This window comes from Sesamum indicum, linkage group LG15 (assembly GCF_000512975.1).
Source record: "Sesamum indicum cultivar Zhongzhi No. 13 linkage group LG15, S_indicum_v1.0, whole genome shotgun sequence".
Lineage (NCBI taxonomy): Eukaryota > Viridiplantae > Streptophyta > Magnoliopsida > Lamiales > Pedaliaceae > Sesamum > Sesamum indicum.
In genome coordinates this window covers 5558943-5574327 of record NC_026159.1, presented here as the reverse complement: position 1 = coordinate 5574327, position 15385 = coordinate 5558943, and the positions used below count along the sequence as shown (strand labels likewise).

General features: G+C 35.7%; 3 protein-coding genes across 3 annotated transcripts in view; all 3 read right to left on the bottom strand.

Annotated features, from left to right (window-relative positions):
• Window positions 1-4803, bottom strand: part of LOC105177978 (U1 small nuclear ribonucleoprotein 70 kDa) — a gene marked incomplete in the record, with an annotated part of 5799 nt that extends 996 nt beyond the window's left edge. Inside the window, 10 exon segments of the mRNA XM_011101298.2 lie at window positions 1-31; window positions 342-401; window positions 841-1003; window positions 1084-1165; window positions 2539-2601; window positions 2688-2752; window positions 2956-3031; window positions 3738-3817; window positions 3908-4022; window positions 4519-4803. Of these exon segments, the coding sequence (XP_011099600.1) occupies window positions 1-31; window positions 342-401; window positions 841-1003; window positions 1084-1165; window positions 2539-2601; window positions 2688-2752; window positions 2956-3031; window positions 3738-3817; window positions 3908-4022; window positions 4519-4617 (834 nt within the window).
• On the bottom strand, window positions 6705-12627 carry LOC105178357 (proline-rich receptor-like protein kinase PERK5). Its single transcript, XM_011101823.2, has 9 exons — window positions 12025-12627; window positions 10740-11243; window positions 9997-10083; window positions 9850-9920; window positions 9661-9737; window positions 9095-9242; window positions 8800-8961; window positions 7413-7795; window positions 6705-6864 (listed from the first exon to the last, which is right to left on the bottom strand). The coding sequence occupies exons 2-8, from the start codon at window positions 11212-11214 to the stop codon at window positions 7517-7519; spliced, it is 1299 nt and encodes a 432-aa protein (XP_011100125.2). The 5' UTR covers window positions 11215-11243; window positions 12025-12627; the 3' UTR covers window positions 6705-6864; window positions 7413-7516.
• The window catches only part of LOC105178356 (plant-specific TFIIB-related protein 1), a 4143-nt gene continuing 3634 nt past the window's right edge, over window positions 14877-15385 (bottom strand). Inside the window, exon 4 of the mRNA XM_011101822.2 lies at window positions 14877-15348. Coding sequence (XP_011100124.1) covers window positions 14877-15348 — 472 coding nt within the window. The remainder of the gene's footprint in view (window positions 15349-15385) is intronic.

The window sequence follows — 15385 nt, the reverse complement described above, 5'->3', positions numbered from 1 at the left end:
TCTTCCCCTTTCACGGGATTTCTCCCTGTCCCTGAAACTTTTGGGTTAGTCACCATTGTTGGAAGTCAATAAACTTAAAAGAGGACATGTTAAGCTAAACCTTTCTAGTTTTACGCAAATGATAAGAATGGCAATGACTGATATCCCAAAACATATATCGCACTTTGTACAGCAGATTTTAAGTTTATCTGCAATTCCCAGAAGAACGGAAGACAGAGAACCTCCACCAACAATAGAAAGTTCATATATGTTTTAAGGTAATTTGTAAGAGTCAATTTGAGTAGCTGAAACACGATCAATAATTCACATAGCTGAGTAGAATTATTGCCGCAAGCAAATACCTGTCTCTTTCCACCCTTGGCTCCTCTGATCGAGATATTCCTCCAGGCTGCACTTGCTCTCTATAACATGACAAGGAAAAGAATCTTATGTTACATTTCAGTGTGTCAATGCACAGCAGCAACAAATCACAACAATATGTATAAAATGAAGGAAGATTTCAATCTCAGTAGCATAATCAACCACCAGAAGTTGTAGGGCAATTTTAATCTAGACAAAATACGATTACATGAAGACAAATTGATGCACAGTGAGAATTCCACTCAAGTTGACCTTCAAATCCACAAAAACAAAGGGCCCGACTTAAGACATTAATAAGGCTACAGTGACCACATACACTCGAAACAGCGGACTCATGGTTAGCATCACTAGATACAGCCCACTTCAGAATTTTCAAGATTTCGTCAGATGATTGAAAAGTTCAAAAAATATTTATTAACTTCTACGGACTTATTTCATGCGAGTAATGTGTGTTAAAAATTAGAGAATCACTAGATTTACCTCCCCGGAGGTCTCTGGTTAGCTTCTTCACCACCAACCCGAGTTGTTCCAAGTCCGCCACCAAGCCTGCGAGGACGCCAGTTTGGAACAGTTCTACCACGTTCAACATCCACAAGAACCCTCCTGTTATCGATCTTTTTCCCATCTGCTTGTTTATATGCGGCTGCATGACATATGCACACCAGTTATAGCTTAGTATGAAGTAGGAAACGACAAGGAGAAGAGCAGTGGAAGTGAGTAAACCTTTCATATCTCTTGTATGCACGTATTCAATAAAGGCATATCCTCTAGGCTTATTTGTCTCTTTATCAGTAATCAAGCGAACCTGAAACTCACAAGGATATGGTTAGCAGGCTATAATTACAGAACTGGAATCATCAGTACAACAAAAAGCATTTTTCTAGACATGACTTCATCACGTACTATTTTTTACTTCATAATAAAAGCCTAGGGCACGGCAGACAGGCACTATGCCTAATTAGCCGTGCTCACCTTTCAATCATAGGGCTTCCAGGCGAGACGCATCACCATCACTGCTAGAGTTGCCAAAAAACGGCGGCCAATTTACCAGTTGACTCGTACACTAACCTCCCCTTACCAGGGATTTTTTTTTAAAAAAAATAATAAAATGACTATAAATAATATTCAATACCGGGATATCTTCAGAATCGCTGAAGCATTTTTGACAGCCTTTAAATCCAAAAATAAGATTTTAGTAGCAGGAAGGCATTGTGTACTAGAAAGTAAAAGAAGGGAGAGAGAGAGATGCTAATACTCCCAATGATTTTACCCAGTGCAGTAAAAAATTGCCCTCCAGGTTGCTTCAAATAATAGCCAAAAGGCACAAATCATCATTGCTCTTCACAAATTAATGTTTTCACCTTTGCTTGCATGATGAGCCATCTTTTGACTTTGAATAATTCTTCAGGGAAATATATGGAAATAAAAGCGAGCACAGGAAGATTTCCCTCTCAAAAGGGTCAATACTTACACATTGAACTTTAGGAGTGGAGAGGTGCCCACAAACTAGGACACCATCCTAGTCCGAAGAAAATTCCAAACCCAAAGAGCGCAGAAGGGCACAGAAGGATTAGCAAACCAACCTATAATTTTATTAGTTTGGACCAAATTATACCTGGAGTCCGATCTGGATGATATCATCCATCAACATTTCAAGTGAAGAAATGAGGGTTATCCTAAACTTGTCAAAATGAGCCGCAAAGATGCATTATAATTTGATGTACCTCAACATATTGGGCAAAGAGAGGCCACCGGACATAAATAATCAAGATGATATGGCAAGATGGAAACTATGTAAGTTAGCTAGAAAGGTTACAACTATAATCTTCCGGGAAATCAGAGAGACGGTGATTATACTAGCAAAATGCCACATTTACCAATATGTAAGAGAATCTTTAAACAGATTAATCACCAAGGTAACCAGATCAACTAAACTTTATCTTTCGACTTTGTTATTGGTATCACTTTTCTTTATAGTTATAACATTTTATTTTGGGGGCCTGCGGAGTGAATAGCTGAGGAGAATCTCTTTCAGTTTGAAGCTTAATAACTTTTGCAATGGATTTTCCTCAAGGACTAAAGGACAGAATGCTACTACCACAAAATCTGCAAAAACTTCTTACCGAACCCAAAAACCAATAACCCAAGCTGCACACTTGGGTGTTCTGTATTACCTACCCGCTTGATAGGGCCATAAGCCTCAAACTCCCTTTTGATTCTGCTCTCAGTTGTCTCATAATTCTGAAAAGGAGAAAAATCAAATAAGTACATAAGCCAAGTACCATAAAACAGCTAGAGAGCTGATGGCAATAAAAGCAATTACTCACAAGCCTAGCCACAAACAACGTTTTGTATGGATCTCCAGAAATATTCGGGTCGTTATTTGGATCATCTGCAAAGCCAACCACATGATGAAATGAGCCAAGTAAATAAAAACAAAGAGAAAAATTCTCCAGACATAAAATTTTCATGTTTGCTCGGTGTAGGTAGAAGCATGCTTGGGGGAAAAACGCAATAGTTTCCATTCAGTGGGCACCAATGGAGTGTGATCAACACGTGTCATAAGATATTAAACACAAAGAAAGCTTTAGTCACATTTCTCAAGCTCCTCTGCTGCCTTTTTGGCTCCCTCCTCTAGCCGTATTTGGTGAATCCTAGCTCTTCTTTCAGCCTACATACACAGACGGTACAAAAGATACATGTATCACATGCCCATACAAAAGTGTTGAAGAAAGTTGAGGAGAAAATTTTTGCATAGGGAACACTATATAAACCAGTCACAGTAAAATGACAAAAACATGCATACTTGTAGTTTCTCTGAGGTAAAAGAGAATGATGGTAGGATCCAAACTCTCATCTCTTGAATCTCAGAAAACCCAGGGGGTTCAAAGAAATAGAAGAAAAGGTTTCTGCAACAGCAATCATTTGCTGTTTGAACTTCTCCACACAATAGTTCTAACCAAAAAAATAAACACTGCAAAATTATTACACCAAAAAGTGCTAATACAACCTTTTTTATGGGAACAGCACCCAGAACATGATTCTATCCCGAAAACATTGTTATACTATAATATATAATATATGGCTCAGTTAATAATCTCCAAAAGTCTTTACTGTTGCAAATCATCCCCAAAAACACATGAAGAACACAGCAGAACATACTTAAGATAAAGATCCAGGTGTTCAAAGGAACATGCTGTCTGGTGATGTAAGTGTAACCTCCCTTCTATTAATAAAAGGATAGTCATATAGGCCCATTCAGCACAAAAATGCATGCATTTGTCCAATTTTTCACCTCATCAAATCAAGATAAAGCTCGGAGAGACTAATAAATTTCTTTAAAACAAGAATGCATTTGGCACAGATAGATGACTTACCGGCGTCTCACCCTTCTGCACAGGAGGAGCATATTCAGGATCACCAGGCTCAGCAAAATTACTGACAAATTGTGCCATACCTGCGAATAAAACCACAGAAACGTGCTGTTAGCATAACCAATTTTTCACCTCATTTGAGAAACTTTAGCTTAGTTGTAGCAACCAAAGACCTGTATATGGCGGGCATTTCCTCTTCTCTGGAGGTGGTTTATACTCCAAAGGTGGGCGGGGCTCAAACAATTTCAGAAGGTTTGCGGTTAAACCAGTTGGATGACTCTGACCAATCTGCAGAATTAGTCAAAAGATGCATTAGCTGAACAAGGAATATTTGGGTTGCACAGCTCTCAAGTAAAACATAGATCAGATTGCCCACTTATTCCAAGGGAGGGTAACGTAAATTTGGAAGAATTGACCCAGTGAAATGCTGTCTTTTGCTCTTTCACTTTTAATTTTACGCACTATACACATCCTGAATTCATAACAAAAACTAAAACCATCTGGAGCAGTGTGCTGCACGAAATTAATCTTCTCAAGCTAAATCCCGTAACTTCTTTCCTCAAATAAAATTACAAAACCGTGAAAATAATATAACCGACATATATGAGAAGCAATACAATAAACAATTGCCTTAATACAGAACCCGCAAAAGTAAAAACATTATTCAGCGAAACTCAGGTGAGATCTACCACTAAAATTTAGCTCAAAACAAATCAAACAAAAAAAAAAACCCTAATAATCGCGATTCAAGAAGAAAGAACGAGATTCAGACACGAGAGATTACCAATTTCAGTTGCATGACATTGGCACGGTTCTGAGCCTTCGTACGGGCCTGAACGGCAGCGTTTTGGTTGCGCATCATGGGATCGCCGAAGTCCCCCATCTTTCTCTGAAAGTTCCAGTAGATACCCTAGGGTTTCGGAACAGGAATCGAGCAGTGGAATTCACTCGCCGTAGGGCATACGATAGGAGTTTCTTCAAAGAAATTCTGATTTCGATTGCTAAAGCGGCAGCGGAGTTGGTGACTTCGAGCGCTACGGAGAAAGGGTTTCCGCCCTGGATATATATACCTGAATCACTATGTGCCCTTTTTCCACATTAATTTCTATTCTCTTTAAATTAAGGCTAAATTACATTATCACCCCGCTCAACTTTTTATACAATTATATTTGCATCTTTGATATTATAATTATAATTATATCCTCTATTTAAAAATAAATTTTTTTACAAACGACTCATAAAAAATATTACAATAATACCCTTTAAAATGCGACTATAATTTTATAAAAAATAACGGCATTTATATAATTTAACCTAACTCTGAAAGTTTCAATGATAAATTTAAAATAATAACAATGATAATAATAACTAACGTACTCTTAAATTTTCAAAATATATAATTGAAAATACTTCTTTAATTTCTTTGTATAAAATTATGTATTTTTAATTATTTTGATATATTTATTGAATTAGAACAAGTGATAAGGAAACTAATTCAAAATTATTGCATTTTATAATAACAAATCATTTGAGTTTATTTGGATAGTTTCAAATTTAAATAATTTCAGATTCTTTAATTCTAATTCTGAATTATATTTTATCAAATATTAATATATTTCAATTTGAGTCATTTTAAATCATTTATCTAAATTCATTAAGCCAAATTTGAGAGTTTTATTATTGGGCAAAGAAAAATTATCCAATTTGTCTCATTATATATAAATATGTATACATAGAACCTTTGTAAATTAATAATTTCTTTAAAATAATATTCTTTCTTTTTGTGGGCCCAAGATCTAGATTAACAAATAATTATATAAAATTATAAATATAATTAGAACAACTTAATAAAATATGATTCTATTATTGTTTGCTTTTTCTTAAAATTTAAATCTAATAGTATTCATCTTTAATTTTTCTTATTGCATCCAAAAGCTCTAATGTTGCGTTTCTATACTGTTGTCGCTATGAGTGTTTCCTTTTAGTGTAATTGATTGCAAATGCATCGTATCATATTTAGTTTCATTTTCAATAGAATTTCCGACAACATCAGCTGCAAATTCTAAATTTTGGACCTCTAAAAGTATATTGTTCTCACTCGAATAAGATGTGAAGCCATTGTTGGTTGGTTTTGATGGATGGTTAATGTTATTTATACAGTGATTGATTTTCTTATCATACGTGAACTTGCATTAAGTTTTAACCAGTACTATATGTTATATATGCACGATGAATTTTGCCTTTTTTAGAGGGGTGTATTATATTTAATTTAGTCATTTTTTATGAATATCTGGTAGTAATATAGCCTAAATACTAATTTTTAGGAGACATAGATAGGACTAAAAAAAAATTAAACTACTCGATATTCAATTTGAGATTGGTTGGTAGAAGTTTGTTTGAGCTCAATTCGTTAATTTAACAAATCAAATTTGAACTTAATTTTTTGTTTGATAAAATTTTGAATTCAGCTTGAGCTCGTTTCAATTAACATAAATAATAATAAAATATATCTGAAAACATCAAATTACTCAAATTCTGTTTGCACTCAATTTCACTAAAACTTATTCGAACTCGATTTAATTACACTTCAAATTCAAACACAAATCTTGGAGCTCGATAATAATTTAAATAAATTTGAACAATAATACATTTGACCTCCATAGCCGTTTACTAATTCCAATAAGATGAAGATATTGAAGTTAGAAAATGATTGAATTATAAAAAATAAAAAAAATGAGGTTAGGAAATGATTGTAAGATGAAAAATTATCTTTTTCACATTGAAATTAAAATTCGAAAAGGTGAATTCAAGTTTGTCCGACTTGTCATGATTCTTAGATTAAATTTGATATTGCGTGTTCTATTTTGTTTTATATGTATATATTTATTTAGATAAAATTGTTGACGGAATTTTTATATACATTATGTGTATATATAAACTAAAATAAAAGATACAACAAGAATCACAATAGAAAATTCAATTCGATCAATTCCGTACATGCATTAGGATCATATTTTTTTTTATTATAAATAAGAAATGACATGTCTGCTCGATCAACGGCCGATCAGTGCGACTAGCATGAATGCCAGATGTGTACACCCAATCGGCTCGTTTTCTGACATTTGAAGTCCTGCACAAATTTGAATGTCAATTGAGTCTAGGGTGGACTAATTATTTCAATAGAAAATAATCTGAAATGTAATGATTTGAAAGAATGAACTTTGTAAGACAATAATTGAAATAACCAATATGAATTATATACAAGGCAAATTAATACTATACTTTTTTGAGATTTAGTATAATTAATATTTGAAAAAATGTAAAAAAAAAAAAAGGAATATTAGTTCATAAAAATATTTTAGAAAATTATAAAATTATAGTTTATAATCCAAAAGGGCATTTTGGTCAATTCACCATAAAAATAGGATGAAAACCTAACGAAATTAAATACGGATGTTAAAATCATAAGGACATTTGTAATTTTTCAAACAATGAGAGGATATTTGTAATTATGCCAAATTTAAGGAAGGATGGTTGTAATTTTACCCATTATATACATCAACAAACTTGAAATACAAGCATGTAAAATGAGCCAAAAATTCAAATTCAGGTAAACAAATTCGTGGCCATGGATAGAACAAAACCAAAAAAGAAAAATATAGAAAGAAATATTTGTACCTAAAAGCTCTCCATGGTTTGCAATTTTAAGTAGCATGCCAGCAAGAAGCATGCCAAATGAAAATTGTTGGACGTTTGCAACATCATTTTGGTCATGCTCAGCTCTACAGCTTTTTATTAGGGGTTGTTTCGCCGCTGGACGAGGATGGATTGAGCCCGTACTCGCTTGTCGCTCCATATTCACTGCTGTTGTATTCTTGGCTCGGCATGATCATCTGCCTAAACCTCATCATGTCTGCATTATACGCACCAGTGTCGTAAATTTCATGGGTTATGTTCGACTTAGTGACGTTAGAGGTAGAGCTAGCGAGCGCGTTTTGCCCTGCCTTGCCACCTTCGTTGAGGTCCTCTAATGACGAATCTCCTTCCAGTGCACGTACAATCTGGTATAAAAAATAATGTAAACTTTTCGTACAACGGTGGGGAGGAAACATCGTTTCTTATGGGTAAGACGGATTAATAACATAAATTTGTACGATTCACTATAATAAGAAATAATATTAGTAAAAAAATATTAATCAACAATTTCAAAATTAGTATGAATTTTGCTAATCGGTGATGGAGAAGACTTAGTAATAGTAGAAATATAGTTTTCGTAGTATTTTTTAATTATTGGTTTGTAATTATATATGTGTCACTAATTGTATAGTCAGGCTTGAGCGATGATGAGGTGGCAAATGGTGGTTCGATCTGTGAGGTGGGAGGTGAATCCGGAATTAGTAGGAAACAGGACCAATGGCTGGCAAAGTGGGGAGGAAAATGAAAGAAGAAACATAAATACAATTTTATTCAAGGGCAAATTAGTAAATCTAATATAAGTGTTTAACATTGTAACATATTTCCCAAGCACTCAAAGTTTATTTTAGTTTTTTACTTTTTGTTTCAAAAAAATAGTTTTACGCTATTTGGAATGCTAACTTTTACTTTTCAAATTGTTAAAAAAAATACTTTTGAGCCAAAATTTAGAAACACATTGGGAGTGCTTTTAGTTGCTTCAAACTGATTTGACTTTTTCTTTAAATAAATTCAATTTTAGTTTGGATAACTTTATCTATATTATAATAATTTTAGTTCATATATACCATTTTCAAAGTCAGAAGTTGAAAAATATTTTTCTAACACCACCTAAATCCCCATCCTTGTCCCTGACGGACTGGTTGAAGTTTCGAAATACAATAGGTCTAATAGACCCAATCCGCTGATGTCCTAATATTTTTTCCTCTACCAGTGTCATGGAATGAAATGTTACAGATATGAGAGTCAATATAAGGACATGATAGTTATTGTTATTCTTCAAATTCTAGCATTGATTTTGATAATTTAATGTTCGGTGAACGGGGATGTAAATATAGTGATTCATCATATTACGACAAGGAAATACACGTACCTGACTCATGCGCGGACGTCTTCTTGCCGAATGGCGAATGCTTGCAGAAGCACAAGCAACCATTCGAGCCATCTCTTGGGGAACATAATTATCCTCAAGGCGTGGATCAACCAGTTTACTGTAATTCCCATCTTCCATTGCTTTAGTTATGACTGGCCTTGCCTGCGTTCATTACAAAATGAAGGAAGACAGTTATGCCAAACATGCCACAAATAGTGGATTATAACATCAATTTTTAACTCATTTCTGCTAAATATAAGTGAGAAATTTTCAGAATGTACGAACTAAGACAAACCCAATCCACTAAGCTATCTTCCATGGTTCTGTTTGTAGGATCCACCGGCCGGCGACCAGTGATAAGTTCTAGGAGCATGACTCCGAACGAGAAAACATCAGATTTTTCCGTTAGCTTCCCGCTGGCCGCGTACTCGGGAGCAAGATACCTGTTATTCAGACAGATTGTATACTACTATGAGCAAACGTACGTCAAGAAAACATCTTCTGATTTGTCACATTTCCTTAAACTGTAGACTGGACCGAACATTCTCTTATGAGCAAATTGTCCACCAGAAAAAATCTTTTAGTTTGTTACTTTCCTTAAATTGTAGACGAACTACATCATGAAAATAGTAAGATGGATTCTGACCTGTTATACGCAAAATGCTCATAAAATAGTATATTTTTATTTATCGCTTTCTCTAAACTATATACAGACCAAATAATAAATGCAATGCGTTTGTCATGATATGATCAGCTTGAGCCTGTCTCTATCTAATACTTAACCAAGAAGATTACTCAGTTCAACTCAAGAAACAACAAAAAGCTTGCAGCATGACCGTCTTCCAAATATGTCTTACGTACCCAAAAGTTCCCATGATACGTGTAGAGACGTGAGTGTAATTATCAGTAGTGAGTTTAGCCAATCCAAAATCAGCCACCTGGATAACGCAAGAAAATCACGTTGTTATTACATTAATTACATAACTAAACGACTAATGATAATCCTTTTTTTTTTTTTTTTTTTCTGGGCTTTGGTAGTAAATACATTACCATGGCTTCAAAGTTGAAGTCGAGGAGAATGTTTGCTGCTTTGATATCACGATGGATAATCCGAGGGTGGCCTGTAATCACATAGTAGAAATACATAAGCATATGATATACTGTGAAAGGAGAATTTAATTGAACTGTAATTCTTACAATCTTCATGTAAGTAAGCCAGTCCCTTGGCTGATCCCAAGGCAATACGAAGCCTAGATCCCCAGTCCATTACCGGCCGCCCTTTTCCTGCAACCACGGACATTTTTGTAGTAAGAATGTTGTAAGATTAATGATATATACAAGATACAAGACTAATAAGTATATATCTATATATGTATATATTGTGTTATTTCATAAAGATCGAGAATATAATTTAGGAATAATTAACGGATGTTTGCAATAGTTAATTGTGCTTATCAGCTTTTTGTCGAGGCTAAACTGAAAGAGTCTTTTTTTTTTTCCCTTAAATTATTATTTTTAACTATTTATTTTAAGTTGGATACGCTCAAAGTTAAAAACTTATTCCACCTTTGTAGTTTACAAGTAAAATTATATATATCTAGTTTTTTGTATTTTTTATTTTTATTTTCTGACACTTTTAATTTCCAGTACAACTAAATTTACAACTTATTTTCACTGTAAAATAGAAGAAAAAGAATTCTAAATTGAATCGAATTTAGCCAGATTTAAACCAATTATATGACAAGTGACAAGTGTAATACATTTGTCTTGTGATTTATGTACGAAAAAAGTAATCAATCACATGACAAGTATATCATACTTATTGATGTGATTAATTTGATTAGACAAAATCTGCTTTGAGTAATAATTTTTTAAATGAAAACTATTGCAAACACAGTTATTGAGACCTCAACTTACGTTCTATAACTATGCAAACTTACCATGAAGGTGGAATTCCAACGTCTGATTGGGAACAAACTCATAGACAAGCATTCTCTGCGTGCCGGCAATGCAGTACCCGACGAGGGATACAAGGTGTCGATGATGCACACGGCTGATGATTTCAACCTCCGCCTGGAACTCTCGCTCTCCCTGCCCACTACCGGTCTTGAGGCTCTTAATCGCCACCTCTTTTCCACTAGCTAAAATACCTTTATGGACTAACCCGAACCCGCCCTGTCCCAACAAATTATGTTGAGAAAATCCGCTCGTGGCAGCTGCAAGCTCCTCGAAGGTGAACTCGCTCTTGGCCCCATAACCACCCATTGGCGATGGAGTTTGCATATGCATATGATTGGGGCTGAATTCGTTGTTGTTATGGGCCATATGTGGTGGAAGTGGTGCGCCCCAGCCACCACCGGGGGTTGACCCCGCCATAAGGGCAGGTGACTGCCCGACCTTAACGACGTGGTCCATCGGCTGGTTTTGTTGGTATTGGTTACCGCCTGAAAATTCATAGTAGTTCCAATATTAATGTCAATATATATATAGAAACTTAATTAATTGCAAACTTTCTTTGCTTGCTAAAAGAGAAATTTATTAATTTTAGTCTTGTACAAATTTATTAATTTCGAGTATTGAGAACAAAATGGTCTGAAACGTGCATCAAATTAAGCCCGTTATATACATATTACAATTTTTCAGCTATTTTTGTCCTTAACATGCGAAAATTTTAAACTTACAGGACAAAATTATTAAAATAAAATCATACTAAACTAAAATTACCCTTTATATACTTAACTTAAGGGACCAAAATTGTAACCTTTTCCTTTCCAAAATTACCCTTGAAGACTACACATAGTTTAATATCTCTACTTTTGTCAAGAATCAAGCGAAATTATACTTTTAATCTCGTAATATGTATATATATATCTAGCTTTATAGGATCTTTAAAATGGTTTTAAAATTAAAAAAATTCGTCATATTTAGTCCCACAAAATTGCATGAAATTGAGGACGAAATATGTCCAACTTTCTCAATTTTGAAACCATTTAAAAAAATTTATAAAATAAAGGAACAAATATGTCGAGTTTTCAATTTTAAAACTAATTTAAAAATATCGTAAGGCGAATAATCTATTAACCCTCCTGTTCTCCGTGACTAAAAATGTAATTTAGTATCAAGAATCATGTAATAAATGTGGATAGTATCATATATAGTATGATTATTTCAAAAAAACATGAAACTACATAGTTAGAAATTAATTTAAGGTATTGGTTTGCATACCTTTATGTGGGAGTCCATGGTTGTAATACTGTTCTTTCTTCTTCTTCTTCTTCTTCGTACATAATAAGCAAATAATGAGAAGAGCAAAAATCAATACTCCTCCACCAATAATCCCAGCAACGATAGATATATTCGCACTTGAATTCGATGACCGCGGTGAAGCATTATTGACCGGCGACGAGGAACCCGACGACTTGTTACCTGACACCGTAACTGGAGAAAAAGGCGACACAAGATCAGGGGACCTGGGTTTCCCGGCCTCACCTGGTGGGACAGGAAAACCAACGGCCGCGGATGGGGGCGGAGAAAAGACATGAGCATTTGGAGAGCCAGGAGCCGAGGGGGAGGGAATGGCTCCCGGTGGTGGCGGAGGCGAGGCGGTTGAAGATGCCGCAGAATCAGTTGGAGAGGAATGTTCAGGTGTTGCGGAATCTGGTGGTGGGGGTGAGGGAGAGTCTTGGACTGGCGCTGTTTCGGCCGGTGGAGGGGGAGAATCAGCGGGTGGACTGGGAGGCGGGGAGGCTGGAGGGGTAGACTCCGGTGGCGGGGGAGACGAGGGCGGGGGAGAATCTGCAGGCGGCGGTGGCTGAGAATCGGCAGGCGGGGGGGGAGAAGAATCGGCAGGAGATAGGGTGGAGGAGGAAACCTGAACAAGATTCATGCACACGTAAAAATGAAGAGCAACAAAAACAGGAAGGGGGATGAATTAGGGGAGAGGAATACCTGAAAGGAGAAGATTGAAGAAGGGTCCTCCTCAAAGGTGAGAGAGAGTGAGAGAGATGTTGTAGCATTGTGTATTGTGCGATATTACAAAGGAGGACCCCATGCGTATGCCTATGCGTTTGCTCTTTGCCTTTTGCCCTTTGCCTTTCCCCTCCTACAAAGAAGGGACTTTCCCTTCCCCCTTTTCTATATAAGTCTTATATGCTTTACACACCTCTAATTCAGGCACAGAGTTTGTTTCGACTTCTTATCTCTTCTCAGCCCTTCAATTGGGGTAATTACACCCTATTTTAATTACCCTTTTTTTTTTGTTTTTTTTGGGTTTAATGTAGACAAAGAAGAGAGGATTTACATAAAATAAAAAAACAAAGTGCATGTATTATGATTGAGAAAATTATAATTAGCTCCTATTCCCCAACTGGTTTAATTTAATTGTATTTTTAGTCCTGTAATTATAGATATTTGGTATTTTAGTATTGTAATTTGTTTTGATTGTAAAATACTCCTTCACTTTTTTAATTTTCGTGTTTTAGAACAAAATTGGCCGAAAATTGTGACATCACAATTTCCATCAACTTTGAAATTCTGATTAATTTTATTCTCAAGTTGCGAAAATTTGAAACATACCAAACTAAATTGCGAACCTAATAAATTACAGGTTCAAAAATATTAAAAAATCATAATTACAGAATAAAAAATATATTTAAACCTTTCAGTGTTTGTCTGATTTCCATACAATTCCATGCTTCTTTGAACATGCATGATATGGCTAACGAGATAGAGCATGGAATTGAATTTTTATATCAAATCATATTATATATTCCATTTAATTTAATATTAGTATATGAATAATATGCTTAGCTCAAATGTTGGTCTGACCCATTTGGAAGCCCAAGCCGCCCAGAGATATGGTACGGGGGCCCTAAGCCACACAGGGTCCAAGAAGAATAGCCCCACCATGGTTCAGATCCTGCGTATGGGCTTTTAGGGAATGGGCCAGAATCCACGATTGTCAGCACAAAGCACTCCATGCTGACGTGGCAACTGAGTTGGCCATCCTTTTCTGTAGCAGGAGATAATTCGCTTCGAGAGTGAGCGGGCGCGCACATAAACAGTGACAAGGATTAGATGAAACTCACTCCCAAACAACCTCCTGAAATCTCGAGCCATATCCTTTAGGGAGTTTATCCTTTCAAAAATTTCTCTCACAACTAGGATTCCTTAAAATCTCTGCCAACAATTTTAAATTTTGAGAAGGCTTATTCATGGCAATCGCGGACCCGAGTCCCCCAGGATCTTGCTCATTCGCTAGGAGCTACGATTATAAAAGTTAGCCTTCCTCTTCAGTTGAGGGTAATGTTCTCTTAACATAAGCAGATTCCAAGTCCAAATACTTCTTTAACGACCCCTTCTTGCTCACATCAAATATAATATATGTCACGTATAAAAATGAAAAAATTACGTCATTATATTCTGTTTAAAAAAAAGTGCGTGTATAGTAAATAAATAGAATATACAATGGGATTTGAATCAAAAAATTAAACCCTGATAGAAATTGCAATGCAGTAACCAAGTATATGATTGATAGTTGTACATAAACTACAGAACAAGCATCTAATATAGCATGAATTTAGTGTTTGCTTACCGTGCAATTGATTTGATAATGGACTGAATTCGAACTACAACTTTTTATCAAATTATTTTTAGAATGTTTTAAAACTTTGAATTTCAAAATTAATTTGAACGTAGTTTTCTCGTCATATCCGTTTAACCGTGTCCGAAGTCGTTCTTGCGGGCTTATTATTTTCTGTATTTTCCATGATTCTGAGTAGAAGACATATCCTCAGACATGGTTGCCGCTCCAGATTCCCGCCTGGGATTATCCTTCCCATACATGCAATTCTTAGGTTTGAGACTTTATATAGAGCAGGATTTCAGTGCTTGAACAATCACATCCAGAATTATGAAACTGTATGTATGCCCCAAAAGATTTTTTTAGCACAACATCCTATTTACACTAAAATTGGAGATTACTTCAAATGAGATGCTGCAAACCACACAACTACTTAGTTTTCAGCAGTCCTACAATACAAAATCACGGACTCAGCTGCTCCCATTTGCTAAGCACACTAACTGAACTTCTCATTTAGATTTTGTTGCATGGGGCCTTTATCTACCGCCGTTGATGCTGCCTTTGGTGGTTGAATAAACTGACCTGGCGGAGAAAGTGTTGACGTCACTGGGGGCCGAAATGGCCAAGGCACAACACCTGCGGCTAAAGCAGGGGGTGAAGGGAACTGAATGGGTCTCAGAGAGCTAGAAGCGGCTTTTGTGTCTGTATCCATTCCTTTCTCCTCCCTAGTCTTGGACAGTAAATCAATTTCCATATTTTGGGTTGAGATTTGATTTGTCTCAGGTGGCCTCTGATTAGCAGAAGTATTAACTGGAACCTGAGGCTTCCAGAAAGATGTTCCAAGTAATGCTGCACTAAAAGCCCGGTGGAAACTATCTTTGCTTTCAGCGTTGTCTTTGCCTTTGGTCTGATGAGATGCGCCTAATATTTCACTTGGTTTAGAATGTCTGCTTTCAGTGTGTTTTTCCCTGTCCAGGGGAGAACCTTCAATTAGATCGCCTCTGG